Raw genomic sequence first — 14,975 nt, 5'->3', positions numbered from 1 at the left:
AACTAGCAAAGCTTTCTGTATTTCATGTTCTAATCCCAGTGCTTTCCAAACACTTCTTGCTGTCACATGTAAACAATAAGTGGCGCATATCTTCAGTCCCAGAAGTACAGACCGGACAGTGTGACGACACCTTGATGTGTCTGTTAGCTAGTACACACGTACCAGGAACAACCCCTCGCAGTGCACGCCACACATATATCTTGATCTTACTTGGCACTTCGAGCTTCCATAGTGCAGACCAAACATGGTTTATATTAGATGTTCCTTCCTCTACAATAATTCTTGCACCGAATTGATGCTCCCATTCAGAATAATAAGCTGATCGGATTAAGAACACATATGTTTTTGTTTTATGCCACGCCATGAAATCCTCAGTAAGATGTTCAGAGAGGGGTATTGCCAGAATCCTCAGTAATATGTTTTTGTTTTACACGTTAAATTTAGCAGAAGGGCCCAAAGATGCTCTTACCGTCTCAAACTAAAGATCTTCTGTTCATCCTCGATCCAACGGCGGTGGTCAGTCCTTATTTTAAAGCTTACTAACCCCACACCACCACTCTCCATCCCCCAGGTCTCCGGCGAAGTCTCCTCGCCCCTCGCGCTCTGCATCTCGTCGGCGACGAACCCAAAACCCTCACAAATCCTTTCCTGATGTGCGGTTCACAGTCCGAATCCCCTGTCGTGTAGCAACTCCGATCGAAGCGGCGGGAGGGCCTCGGGTCGAAGCGCGCCTCCCCCATGGCGACGGCAGGAGGGTCCCGATCTGGGGTTTCGCGGGCGGCGTTCGCTCTGGTAGCGGTGGTGCTCGTGGGATGCCTCGGTGGGGGCGTCTCGGTTGCCGAGATCAGGCGACAGAAGAACGTGCAGGTGGCGCTCCGGGCCAAGTGGGCCGGCACACCGCTGCTGCTCGAAGCCAGGTGAGTGGTTTCCGGCACGATATGTTGGTATACTTGTCCTTGTTTGATGGAGATTTTTCGTTTTGCACCGATTTAGTAGTCCTCAGTAAGTTCACTCTGTGGTTTACTGGTTCCACTGGGACCTGTCGATCCTGGAAACTGGTAGCGAGCCATTCTGCCGATGCCTAGTCAATATGTTTAGCTAATTGTGCTAAGAATTCAGTCGTTTCCTTCTAATTGCTAGAAACTGATTAGTATAGTATGTTGTCGAACAGTCATGCACACTATGCAACACACTAGAATTACCGAAAAAGGCTTTCGCTCCGCTTTATAAATAAAGCAAATGGCCAAGAGCACATACAAGGACTAGTTCAGAACACACACACCCAAGTCTCACAACCATAAATCCAGAGGTACTGCTGAGGGCACAGCTCAACAAGCCCAAAACACACACGAAATAAGAGACAGGCTCAGCCGGGGCCAAGGCCGGAGAGCAAACAGACGACTAATCAGGCTCAGGCGGCGGCGCCGGTGGTGGCGGCGACAGGCGGACGGCCATCGAGCGGAGGTCGGCGATGAAGGCGGAGATGGCGTCCCGGTCCCACTCACCAGAATACCACTAGAATACCACTCACCAGTCAGTAATATGCACTCGTGGTTCAGTAACACACATTCACCAGATGAATTATGGTGTTTATAATAAACCGGATCCTACCAAATTACAAAATTATTGCAGTGAGAGATGAATGAGGTTTTATGTTTCATAAACTATTAGACTCTAATGTGACAGATAAGAGAATCATGTCTCTTCTGTTCACTTGAAGGCTGACACATTTGCTTTCGCTGCGACACTTGAAGGCTGGTAGTAAATTTATTTTATCGTTCTTGACTCAAGACTATCTTTGTGTGCTATTGTAGCCAAATTTATTATATGTAGCCAGATGCTGTACTGGTACATTTTAGATCTAATCGAGAAATATCTTTCCATGAGGAAACAGAGATAAATGTAGTACATGCTAATGAATATTTGCACCACTGTTGTTGTTGGCCAATGTTACTTGTTATTTTTTCTGGAAATACCTAATCCTGTCCGTTTACTACTTTGATTAGTGAACTGCTTTCAAAAGAACGGAGGGATTATTTTTGGGAGTTTATTGGCCATTGGAAGGAACTGGACAAAGGATCTGAATGTCTGACAGCTAAATGTTGTGCCCAGAAGATTGTTGAGGATGTTCGCTCATTTCTCAGCGAGCCACTGGCTTCAATTTTTGAGTTTTCTCTTACACTTAGATCAGCATCGCCAAGATTAGTGCTTTATAAGCAGCTTGCAGAGGAATCTTTATCTTCAGTTCCTGTCAAAGATGATGCACTAGAGCAAATTTCTGGCAGCGGTGCTGTGGAAGGAACTTGCTGCTGGGTAGATACAGGAAACACTCTGTTTTTCAACTCAGATGATCTACATAAATGGCTCGAGGGATCAGGCAAAGGGTAAGCATCTTCATCTTTTATTTCTTAGTCACTTTGTTTAGGGCTTCTGGCTACAGGGTTGAAACTCAGAACTTATGTTGAACAGAGCTACGGACTCCACTGGACAACCTGAACTATTTGACTTTGACCATGTATATCCTCGCTCAAATATTACTGCTCCAGTTGCTATATTTTATGGCGCTGTTGGGACAAAATGCTTCAAAGAGTTGCATGTTCATCTGGCAGAAGCATCAAAGCAGGTGACATACTCTTGACTTGTTTTCTAGTATATTTCAAGGCATCCGAGGTCTTGAGAAAACAATGAACCATGGAAAGTAAGATACAAGGTCTTATACAGGGGCATTGTATATCAAATACCCATCAATATATATGGTGTTAGAGCTATACTTTTAATGAGTGCTTAGCTACCATGTCAACATATGGACTTTTTGGATTGGAGCCCAAGTGCGCTATGCTAGATTTTGGTATTACCAGCCACTTTTTGCTAGGTTTTGCTCTTAAGTCATCATTCAAGCCGAATATTTAATTGTGCAGCTTCAGTTGAATCAAGGAACAGAGAATTATCTTCCACCAGCCTTTTTTTGCTTCCATGTCGGACCTTAAATTCCTTTCCACCTTCTCTTTAATTTGCTCTGTAGCTTCAGATGTAGCTGCCATTCTTTTAGTTGCATGTACCTCGTTGATTTCCTTGCTATTCACACATCACTAACATAGATAATAGAGAGTAGAGAATAACTGTGGTTGTTTTAAGTCCCAGAGTATCTTCGGCTCGTTCATGATTCTATGTTGTAACATGCATGTTGATGCATGGAAATGTTTGTAATCTATTGCTTTCCAAACCAGTAGCCTATGCAACTTTGCCAAGTACATCTAATTACCAAAATACATGGCTTGCCAATAGTTTGTCATGGCAACTTGGGGGTGAACAAACCAAACAGCCTCGTAATCACTGATAGCCTATTGCTTCTTGCTGTTTCTAGTTGATAGTCCTAATAACTGGAAGTTCATCTTCCACATGGTAATAGAACTTAGATGAATGTAGTCATATCAATTGTAATATTTGTGAGCAACTGAACATATATTGTTTTAATGAATCATGTCAAACCTCTGCGTGATAGTACTTGGTTACCCTACTATTTGGATCCTGTATAATTTGTATATGTATTAACCTCTTCATGGACAGCAACCACATATGTAATGGTTTTAACTTTGAACATGTCTGTATATAGTCAAATGTGTCTTATTCTAATGGTGAAATTGATTCTGTTTTTATTAATCTAGTTTTCTTTGCCATCATATTACATTTTATGTCTTCTTTTGCTTCTCTAATTTTGCTGCATTGGCTGTAAGCTGCAAATGTCTAATATAGTATATGTTGTATTCAGGGAAAAGTCAGATATGCACTGCGCCCTGTTCTGCCATCTGGATGTCAGGCTACATCTAGCTTTTGTGGTTCCATTGGTGCTGCAGATGCAGTCACTTTGAGTGGTTATGGGGTGGAACTCGCCCTAAAAAACATGGAATACAAAGCCATGGATGACACTGCTATAAAGAAGGGTAACTCTGCTTGTGCTAGGTGTTTTATTTGCACCGAACATGCACTCATCTCCACTCAGCTCTTAATAAGCAAGAATTCCAATATGTGATTCTAGTAAATCTGCTGCATCCCCTTGAAAATGACCAAGTAAAAATAACTTACACACACCTCTTTGTCTGAAATAAATCAGTTGGGAAGACGAGTTCAACCCTTTTGTCTTTTGGCTGCTTGATGCTGTGTGCGTACGGGTGGGTGGCTGAGCTGGGCATCGTAGCTGGCAGCTATATATGTTCTCTCTTCTTGTAAGGTGTGAGATTCAGCATGTAGGAGTAACTACACCGGGTTAAAACCTTTGTCCTACAACCGAGTGTAGGTACTCCCACATGCCAAACCTTAGGGAGTAACTACACTCCATTGAAACCTTTTTCCTACAACCAGGTGTAGTTATATTGACATGCTGAATGTCACAACTTAGAGAGTCTGTAGCGGTTGTATGTAAGATCACCTAACCACACTCATTTGTAAGTGCATTTTCCGTATATGTTCGAACATAAAAAGGAGTATGTCCAAAAGAATGCATACCACTTAACTATATACTACCTAGGTGGCCTTACATACTTTGTATTGTGGCCCGCACTCCACAGTGTGCTATATACTCTCTAGTCTCTACATTGTTAGAGTCGTATCGTGGGCGCGCACTCTACAGTGCGCTATATACTCTCTACATTGTTAGAGTTGGCACGTGAGAGTAGGCACACCTGGCTGTAGAAAAAACATTTCATATATATGTATACATATTTCAAATCTTAATGATCTTTATTATGTTCTTCCGTAATACACACACACACACACACTCACAAATTTCATACCTTAATGATCCTTACTATGTTTTTCCAGGTGTTGCACTGGAAGATCCTAAAACTGAGGACCTCAGTCAAGAAGTCAGAGGGTTCATATTTTCCAAGATTTTGGTTCGTTTAGTTTAGTCATAACAATAACTATGGTGACTATTTATTGCATACGGAGAAAGTATTCATCTTTTTTTATCCTCGTCTGTTGTTCTCTAGGAACGCAAGCCAGAGCTAAATGCTGAGATAATGTCCTTCAGGGATTATCTATTGTCATCAACAGTATCAGACACACTTGAAGTTTGGGAACTCAAAGGTATTGTTGGCCATTGTCTTGATTCTATCTGTCCTACAAGTTATAACTGTGCATCATGTGATGACATAGAAGCACCTCTTTTATATATGTTCTTCTCCACACTACAGATTTGGGTCATCAAACAGCACAGAGGATCCTTCATGCATCAGATCCTTTACAGTCAATGCAGGAAATCAATCAAAATTTCCCAAGTGTAGTTTCTTCACTATCACGAATGAAGGTAAGTGCCATATCTCGAGCTCCCTTTTAACCTTCAGCTATGCACACAAGTAATGGCATTGCAAGAAAGTGAGTTTGTAAAGGTGTTGTTTGTAAGGAAGTTCATATGAACTACTTCCACTGTTCCAGGTTTAGATTATTAACAACTTTTTAATATTGTACAGGTTGACGATTCAATCAAAGATGAAATCATAGCAAACCAGCGAATGGTGCCACCTGGCAAGTCATTGATGGCTTTGAACGGTGCTTTGATTAATATCGAGGATCTTGATCTCTACCTGTATGTTCTACCATACTTCCTGGATAATGGTGTTTCTGATTATTTAATTTGTTTCCTCACCTTGATGAGCTAACGTCAACTTAATTTGCCTTTGTGTTACGCCCAACGTGGATTTTAATCAGTGTATCCTGACAACAACTGGCAACTAATTTTTTGCTTCTACTTGTCATTAGAAACCTGGCAACAGAGCATGCATTATCACAAGTGACAGTTTCGAAATCATAATGAAAGAAGATTGTACAAATAATAGTGTCTTGGCTCTTCAAGCTACTCAAAGAGAAAAATGTCGTGTTTTCTCCCAAAGCGTGGCATACACCATTTATCCTGTGTTTGATAAGCCCCTCGCCAACTGCAAAAACACTCAGCTATAACCAAACAAGAAAGAAAGAGCACGCGCGCAACCAACTGATTAGAGAATTAAACCAACTGATTAGAGAATTTTAGTCAAGAAGATTATAACAAATATCGCCAACTGCAACAACACTCAGCTATAACCAAACAAGAAAGAAAGAGCAAGTGCGCAACCAACTGATTAGAGAATTGAACCAACTGATTAGAGAATTTTAGTCAAGAAGATCATAACAAATATGGCTTTTATTCCTATGATTTTGGGAGTATATGAAGACAATGTGATTTGCTAGTTGCAATTCCGGTTCACTTATGTAGCATATAGGGATTTGCTAGGTTTTGCAGTGGGGTTGGCATAACCGTATAATAGTTATTATTATTGAAGCAGATCAATTTGGGATTCATTTCATTTCTCTACTGGTCTACTTCCTTCTCCATCAGCTCTTTGTATTTCCTAACTCTGGTCCTTTCTCTTTCTTTCTTTGCTCTGGTTTTGGGCTCTAATTGACATTACATCACTAGCTTCAAAAGTTTGTTTGTGTTAGAATGCTCATTGATTTTACAGTTTGACATAAATATATTATATATAATAACTAGCAAAATAGATATTTAACTATGATTTATCTGGCAGGTTAATGGACATGGTCCGTGAGGAATTGTCTTTAGCTGATCAGTTCATCCGATTAAAGGTGAATTTTATTTAAATATACTATTAAATGTGTTACCTGGCTAGTTCTTTTTGTTTGTTAGTATTAGTAATGGAGAGCGCATCAGCACCTATCTGTATATTATTAGAGAAGCTAGTTGAATCTCGTTGTTGAAAAAAGGAAATCTAGTTTGGGCAACTTGATTAGGGCATCTCCAACGTTATCCCCCAGCAGACAACCCCTAATTGTCTACGGACACGTCAACTGCTAGGAGTGCAGTTACCCAACGCTAAACCAATTTTTTTTACCCGGTATCCGGACATTTAAACGATTTCAAACTAGATTCAGACATAGTTCGGATATCTTACATCAAACTTAGTTCAAATTTACATAAAACTTAGCTAAGCCACTCTAATCTACCTAATGAACTGAACTTGGATCTCCAACACCATCTGGGTTCTACCGTTGCCGCCAACGCTGCCGTCGTCGTTGCTCCAGTCGCTGCAGCATCCGTCCTGGGCTGCGGCGACACGCTCGTGGCGGAGCGCCTTGGCTTTCTCCTCCGTCCGCCGGCCGGCCTCGCGCTCGGAGATGAGGATCCCCTCCCGCAGCGCCTCGGTGTTGAGCCGCCGGTGGCGACGTGCGTCCTATTCCTTGGTCATCTTCGAGTGGTCGAGCGCCCACTCGATAGCACGCTGCGGGTCGGCGAGGATGTACGGCGGCGCTACCTGCCACATCGCTAAGGATATCGAGCGTTGCGAGGATGACACCGCTCCGCGCGACGAGTTGCTTGAGCCGTCGAGGACTAGCTCGCGGCGGCGGGGAGGGTAGGCGCTGACTCCGAGGAGGTGGGGGGCGTGGCGGCTGGGACGACAACGCACGAGAGGAGCCGCGGCCCTATGGGGGCGGCGTGTTGAGCAGTGAGGCCTGTAGCGCCTCCGAGAGCTGCTCGCTGACCTCCCTCTCGATGTCCGACCAGTTGATGTTGTCCTCCTCCTCGCCGGAGCTTGATTCAGCCCCGTCCAGGGACGCGGGCGCCACCTGGAGGAGGATGCCTGCGGGATAAGGACAACGATCGTGCGGACGAGAAGGGTCCCGGCGACGGGCGGCGGCGTAGGGGCGCGGACAGGGCCAACCATGTTGGGAGCCCGATCCGCTGTCGCGTCGGGGCGGCAGCTGATCGGACGGGAAGGTGCCGAGCAGCCACGCCATCCGGCAGCGCTCCCGCAACTCCTTGGTTATCCGGCGGCCCATCGCAGCGGTACACGGGGTGGTGGTTGGCCGCTAGGGTTTGGGTGGGCGGTGGAGAGTTGAGAATGGGAGTGAGGGAGAGGGGCCGGGTTAAAGAAAGGGGGGAGGGGACTGTGCTTTGAATGTCATTTTTTGTCCGGACCGGGCAAATAGGGGCGGAATGGGGGAGCCTGTTGGAGATGCTCTTATAGTTTTCTTGTGACTTGTGAAGCCTTCACATGAGATGCCGAGTAGAAATGCAGAATGAAATATGTGGGTTATATACTTACACCTTTGTTGCTCATTCTAGAACCTTTATACCACAAATACTTTTTAGCATTGCTGTTTATATACATTTTCTTATCGTAGCTTCTGGCTTTTGATTTTGAGTTTTTGACTAAATAAAAGGCTATCAGAGCATTTCTGCTCCACAGTTAGGTTGTATGGAGTATTTCTTGGCGATATCCGAATGACACTTTTATTTCAGCAGCTGTCCTTTCATAACCAATATTTACCAAATGCTAATACATTCAACTTTTTAGATTATTACCATGTTATGGGTCAACAGAATTATATTATCTAGCTAATGATTAAATAGATGTGCCATATCCCTCTATTCTGAACATGTGATTGTTCGGCTGGTGCCTGGGGACTCCGTGAGCTGGGCATGTATATTTGTGTGTGTGTGACAATCCTTTACTAGCTTATTTCAGTATGTGTGGGTGTGGCGTGTGTGTTTGAGGCGAGGGTCTTTATGCCCTCTCCTCTGTACATTTCCTTCAACTTATGAAATAACAGGCAGCTCTCCTGCATGTTCTATTATTTACTTTGCTATTGTTATCAAATGCCTGCCAGTTGCCTCAAAGTGCTGCCCACAAGATCCTGTCAGCAGCGCCACCAGCAGAATCTAATTCATTCCGCGTTGACTTCCGGTCTTCACATGTTCACTACCTTAATAACTTGGAGGAAGATGCCTTGTATAAAAGGTGGCGAAGCAACCTCAATGAGGTCTGTTCACTTATCTTTTATCAACATATTGAACGGAGATTGTCATTTGACCGTTGCTTCCGTGGCAAGTCAAATGAGGAACTTGAACTCAAATATATTATTTTCATGCTTTAGGGGCATAAGGGAATTGCATGTATGTCTTTAAATCTTGTCCATAAGATATCTTAAACAGCAGTATCGCCATGGTTTCACTTATTGTCATTTTTTTCTAGCATGGTTGCTATTGGTTTGTTGCAATGCTGTTACTTTTTTAGTTTTCTCTATCATCTATGGAAAAGTTCATTGACCATCTCTGTTGGGGGTCTAACTATGCAATACACCATTTATTTGGCTGTTCCTCTCCATACCCTGGTTAAATTGTATCACATAACTACTTGCAATCTTTAATGATTATCTCTCCTTTTTTACTTCTTTCTTTGTAGCTATTGATGCCAGTGTACCCTGGTCAGATGCGTTACATCCGTAAAAATTTGTTCCATGCTGTGTATGTGTTCGATCCAGCTTCAGCCTGTGGTGCAGAGGCTAGTCTCTTTCTTACCTTTTCTCTTAGTATGCATTTGTTTTTCACACACTCTTTATGCTGTGCTCATTTATTGGCTTGGTATTTCCATTTCACTTGAAACTTTACAGACCATTGACACAATCCTGTCTCTACACCAAGATAGTGTCCCTGTAAGGTTTGGTATCATAATGTACTCTTCTAGACTCATAAATGTTATTGAAGAAAATGATGGATCCAAGAGCGATGAAGACACTTCCACTTTGGTAATCATGTTTTCTGTATTTCATTACTGTGATTTGTTGGGAGCTCTTTGCTTGGATGTATACAACAGCAAACTGGTTTTACATCATTGCTACCTATGTCTGGGACAATTTCTACCTCTCTTTTTCTAGCCCTTGTCATTACTAGTGCTTTTTGGGTACATGAAATAATAGAAGCACATAATTACACTCAATTGCATATTATCATCATGATGTCCAGCTTTTTGACAGCAAGGATTTGTATCATACTCCCTCCGTCCGGAATTACTTGTCACTCAAACGGATGTATCGATACATCCGTTTGAGTGACAAGTAATTCCGGACGGAGGAAGTACTATATATTAAAGCAACATTAATATGGTCTTCCAGCTTCACATAGGTTCCTTTCTTACACTGGTAGGGTGATACTAGTGTAAACTTGATATTTGGGATAACTACCTTGCAGAGGATGGCTACACACCCTCATAGAATGATGATATAGACTAAACTGGGATGATGAAATTTAGATGGGATATGGATAATTCTTTTTGCTTGATCTTGTAAGTTACCATAGCCATTATAGGCATGCTTGATTTATCCCTTAGGACTGAACTTGATCTCACTCAAAACTCTCAAGCACAACTTTGTAACCAACTAATAACCTATCCCTTTAACCATCTAATCAACTAACTAATCTACCCCATTTCCGTGCATGCTATTTTCACATGTGCAGCACATGGCACATGCTGGACTTAGCACGTAACTAGAAAGGAAGAACATTGGGCCAGTGTAAAACTTATTAATCTATGTTATATTCCTGTGACATAATTCTCTAAAACTTACACTGGATTATGACTACTTAATTGCATAGCGTCATTATTCCTGTGACATAGTTCTCTAAAACTTGCTCTCCTATCCATTGATACCGCGCCCCCAACTAATGTATTTTCTTTTGTACAGATAATGAGGCTTTTCTTGTACATCAAGGAGACATACTCGACACAATTGGCATTCCAATTCCTAAGCGATGTGAGTGAGCTCACCAAATTTGAATCAGTTATAAACTTAAAGATTCTAGCCTGTCTGTTGATAATCTTTTGCGTTGCTGGGTTATGTGCATTTTTATTATTCGCAGCGCTGCTATCTGTTAGACGCGTGTATATTAGCTGTGTGATCACCATTGTATAAGGGGTTTCTTGCATACATGCCTTGTGTCATTTATACATTTTGGTCTAGAGCTACATAATGGATGAAAGTGCTATTCATAAGTTATAACATGGTATTGTAGAAATGTAGAATTGCATGTGTTAGATGTGTATTGTTCCGTTCTGTACATCCCCATTGTATAAGGGGCTTTTCTGCACTTTATCACACATGTATATGTTCTGGCCTTTGGCCCTCAGTAAAGCAAGTTGCTCATTATCCAACATGGTATCAGATGCTAGGTTACCCTCGCTCTCCTGCACGCTGCAACTCCGTGCTCCCCCCTCCTAGCCTACCTCGTCTTCGGCCACTTCTGCTCAATTCCGGTCGCCCCGGCTCGATTCCGGCTGCCCCGGATCGATTCCTGCCTGCCTCAGCTTGCCTTGCCTCAAGCCGCCGCCGCCGCATCCGTCCCGTCCGGATCCGCCGCCCACGGCCGTTCCATTCGGCCTCGTCTTCCCCGTCCAGCGCATCTCGGCCTGCGCGCTGCTCCTCCTCTCGAGCCGGGCTGCTGCGCCGCTCCTCCCTTGCGCGAGCATCGGCCGGTCTTGGGCCCGACTCCTCTGCCCGATCCCGTTCGGGAGCTGGCCACTGCTCCCTCCGCTCGAGCCGGGCTGCCGCGCCGCTCCTTCCCTTGCGCGAGCATCGGCCGGCCTCGGGCCCGCCTGCGCTGCCCGATCCTGTTCGGGAGCTGGGTGCTGCTTCTCCTCTCGAGCCGGGCCACGCGCTGAGTTCTCCTCGTCCGGTCGCCTGCATGCATCGAGCGAGTCTCTGCCTCAGCGTGCTCTGCTCGATCCAGATTTATCTCTATTCGTTGACTTCCAAAAAAAAAGGGAGTGATACAAAGGGGATATCTCAGTATGTCATCTTCGGGCTATGTAGTTGTTCCTCAATGCTCAGTGATCTTTGATGGCACCAACTATGCTGAGTTTGCGGGCTTCATGCGTATCCATATGCGCGGTCTTCTTCTGTGGGGTGTTCTCTCTGGCGAGGTCCCCTGTCCGCCATGCCCCGTTGCTCCCGTGGCTCCTATCCCGCCGGTGCCGCCAGTCCTTGCTGCTGATGCTTCTCAGGCTGATCGTGATGAAGCCAAGGCTCTTGATGCTGCTGCAGTTGATGCTTATGATCAACAGATGTCTGCTTATTCAGATGCTCTTCCTGTGTACCGCGATGATCTGTCTGCTTACACTCAGTGGTGCAATGATGATGCTCGTGTTGCTGCTGTTCTCACTACGAGTGTTCTCCCTCAGTTTGCTTCGGAGTTCATGGGACTTGGCACAGTTGCAGCGATGTGGTCTTATCTCTGTCAGCGCTATCGGCCCTCTGGTGATGCTCTCTACCTATCGGTGGTGCGTCAGGAGCACGCACTCCAGCAAGGTGATTCCTCTGTCGATGAGTTCTATTCACAGTGCTCTGCCATCTGGCGTCAGCTTGACTCTCTTCGGACAGTCGTTTGTGGAACTTGCCGTTGCTGTCAGACTACTCGGTCCGATTTGGATTTTCAGCGGGTTCATGAGTTCCTATCTCGTCTTCGCTCTGAGTTCGAGCCTCGACGTGCTCACTTGCTTGCTCGTGGTCGGGTTCCTATCTCGGAGGTGCTTGCTGAGCTTCGTGCTGAGGAGACCCGCCTTCGCTCTGCTGGGTTACTTGTGGTTCCATCAGTTTTGGCCGCCTGAGCTCCTGTGTCATCTGCTCGCCTCACCGCTCCTGCAGGGGGGGGGTGAGTCGCCCTCCTTATGCTGAGAAGGGTACGCCGCGCCGTGACACCTTGTGTGGTTACTGCTCCCGGTCAGGTCACCCAGAGTCTGATTGTTGCCAGAAGAAGCGAGACCAGAGGCGCTCCTCTCCCAGCGGGACTCCAGCGTCCTCTTCGACTCCGTCACTCACTGACCAGGATATTATACGCCTCAAGCGTCTACTTGCTTCCTCCGGCTCCTCGTCGACTGGTTCCGCTGCTGCTGTGACTGCATCCACTTCTCCATCACCGCAGGCATCTACACCGTCAGGTACATCTTCATGGGTTCTGGATTCTGGAGCCTCTTTTCATGTCTTCTGATTCTTCCGTGCTGTCTTCTCTCCGACCTCTTGATTCGCCTGTTAATGTTCTTACCGCCGATGGCACACCTCTTCCTGTTGCTAGTCGTGGCATTCTTTCCACTCCATCCTTTTCTGTTCCTAGTGTTTCACATGTTCCTCGCCTTACCATGAATCTTTTTTTCCGCTGCCCAACTGACTGATTCTGGTTGTCGTGTCATTCTTGATATTGGTGCTGGCCCCCGGCGCCGTGAGTCAAAGGGCCTTTGGAAGGTTGACTGGCTTTGTGTTCCTTCCGTTGTCACCACTTCTGCCAGCTCTCATGCTCTTGCTGCCTCTTCGTCTGCGTCCTTCCAACAGTGGCATCATCGTCTTGGTCACATCTGTGGCTCTCGCCTGTCATCATTAGTGCGTCAGGGCCTCTTAGGGTCTGTATCCGGAGATGTTTCTTTACATTGTAATGGTTGTAGACTTGGCAAACAGACCCAGTTACCTTATCCTACCAGTGAGTCGGTATCTCAGCGCCCTTTTGACTTAGTTCATTTTGATGTCTGGGGTCCCGCTCCCTTTGATTCGAAAGGTGGTCATCGTTATTATGTGTTGTTTATTGATGATTTCTCTCGCTACACTTGGTTCTACTCCATGAAATCTCGTAGCGAGGTTCTCTCTATATACAAACATTTTGCTGCCATGGTTCATACCCAGTTTTCCACGCCTATTCGTACTTTTCGTGCTGACTCTGCTGGAGAGTATATCTCTCAGCTGTTGCATGGTTTTCTCGCGGAACAGGGCACTCTTGCCCAGTTCTCATGTCCTGGTGCTCATGCTTAGAATGGCGTTGCCGAACGCAAGCATCGTCATCTGCTTGAGACGGCTCGTGCGTTGATGATTGCCGCTTCCCTTCCATCCCACTTTTGGGCTGAGGCTGTTTCTGCATCCACCTATCTCATCAACATTCAGCCCTCGACTGCACTGCAGGGTGGTATTCCTATGGAGTGTCTCACTGGTCGTTCTCCTGACTACTCATCTCTCCGTATGTTTGGATGTGTGTGCTATGTTCTTCTTGCCCCGCGAGAACGTACCAAACTGACTGCTCAGTCGGTTGAGTGTGTTTTCCTTGGCTACAGTGATGAGCACAAGGGCTATCGCTGTTGGGATCCTGTTGGGCGTCGCTTGCGCATCTCGCGTGATGTGACTTTTGACGAGTCTCGTTCTTACTACCCACGGCCTTCTTCCTCGAGCTTCTCTCTCGACGATATTTCTTTTCTTCTCCTTCCCGGTACACCCTGCTATGTGCCACCTGTTTCACCTCTTCCTTCGGCATCCCTCATTCACTCTCCTTCACCACCGACACCCTCTTCCCCATACTCCTCCGCCTCTCCACCATCATCTCCAGTCCGTCGCCCTCTCTCACCTTTTCCTCTCCACTATACTCGCCGCCCTCGTACTGAGGATGCTTCCCTTGATGCACCTTCTCCCTCTGGTGCACCTCCACTCACGCCTTCCCCGGTTCATAACCTCCGTGCTCGGCCTCGCCCCCCGCCTGATCGCTATTCTCCTGATCGGTACGGTCTCTCTGTCATTGCTGAGCCCACTTCCTATCGGACTGCCATGACTCAACCTGAATGGCAGCTTGCGATGGCCGAAGAGCTTGCTGCCCTTGAGCGCTCTGGCACATGGGATCTGGTTTCTCTCCCTTCCGGTGTTCGTCCCATCACTTGCAAGTGGGTCTACAAGATTAAGACTCGCTCCGATGGTTCTCTTGAGCGTTACAAAGCTCGTCTTGTGGCCCGTGGTTTTCAACAGGAGCAGGGCCGCGATTATGATGAGACATTCGCTCCTGTGGCCCACATGACCACTGTCCGCACTCTCCTTGCTGTGGCTTCGGTTCGTCATTGGTCCATCTCTCAACTTGATGTTCAGAACGCTTTTCTCAATGGCGAGTTGCGTGAGGAGGTTTATATGCAGCCACCACCAGGGTACTATGCTCCTGATGGTATGGTCTGTAGACTTCGCCGCTCCCTCTATGGCCTTAAACAGGCCCCTCGCGCCTGGTTTGAGCCTTTGCCTCTGTGGTGACTGCCGCTGGGTTCTTGCCCAGTGATCATGATCCCGCGTTGTTTGTTCACACGTCTCCTCGTGGTCGGACTCTTCTCCTTCTCTATGTTGATGACATGATC

The 14,975-nt window shown here is 45.9% G+C and overlaps 1 protein-coding gene across 3 annotated transcripts in view; it reads left to right on the top strand.

Annotated features, from left to right (window-relative positions):
- The first annotated feature begins 533 nt into the window (after positions 1-533).
- The window catches only part of LOC123181021 (UDP-glucose:glycoprotein glucosyltransferase), a 27,505-nt gene continuing 13,063 nt past the window's right edge, over positions 534-14,975 (top strand). For 2 of the 3 annotated variants that reach the window (XM_044593231.1, XM_044593228.1), the window contains exons 1-13: positions 534-917; positions 2,007-2,384; positions 2,470-2,623; positions 3,770-3,941; positions 4,819-4,892; positions 4,989-5,085; positions 5,193-5,305; positions 5,469-5,584; positions 6,564-6,621; positions 8,665-8,817; positions 9,240-9,338; positions 9,448-9,582; positions 10,519-10,587. In XM_044593231.1, the coding sequence (XP_044449166.1) occupies positions 739-917; positions 2,007-2,384; positions 2,470-2,623; positions 3,770-3,941; positions 4,819-4,892; positions 4,989-5,085; positions 5,193-5,305; positions 5,469-5,584; positions 6,564-6,621; positions 8,665-8,817; positions 9,240-9,338; positions 9,448-9,582; positions 10,519-10,587 (1,797 nt within the window). In that variant the 5' untranslated portion in view covers positions 534-738. The remainder of the gene's footprint in view (positions 918-2,006; positions 2,385-2,469; positions 2,624-3,769; positions 3,942-4,818; positions 4,893-4,988; positions 5,086-5,192; positions 5,306-5,468; positions 5,585-6,563; positions 6,622-8,664; positions 8,818-9,239; positions 9,339-9,447; positions 9,583-10,518; positions 10,588-14,975) is intronic. The other variant, XM_044593229.1, reaches the window with a different exon arrangement.

The sequence above is a fragment of the Triticum aestivum genome, chromosome 1D (assembly GCF_018294505.1).
Source record: "Triticum aestivum cultivar Chinese Spring chromosome 1D, IWGSC CS RefSeq v2.1, whole genome shotgun sequence".
Lineage (NCBI taxonomy): Eukaryota > Viridiplantae > Streptophyta > Magnoliopsida > Poales > Poaceae > Triticum > Triticum aestivum.
This window is presented reverse-complemented; position numbering and strand designations above follow the sequence as displayed.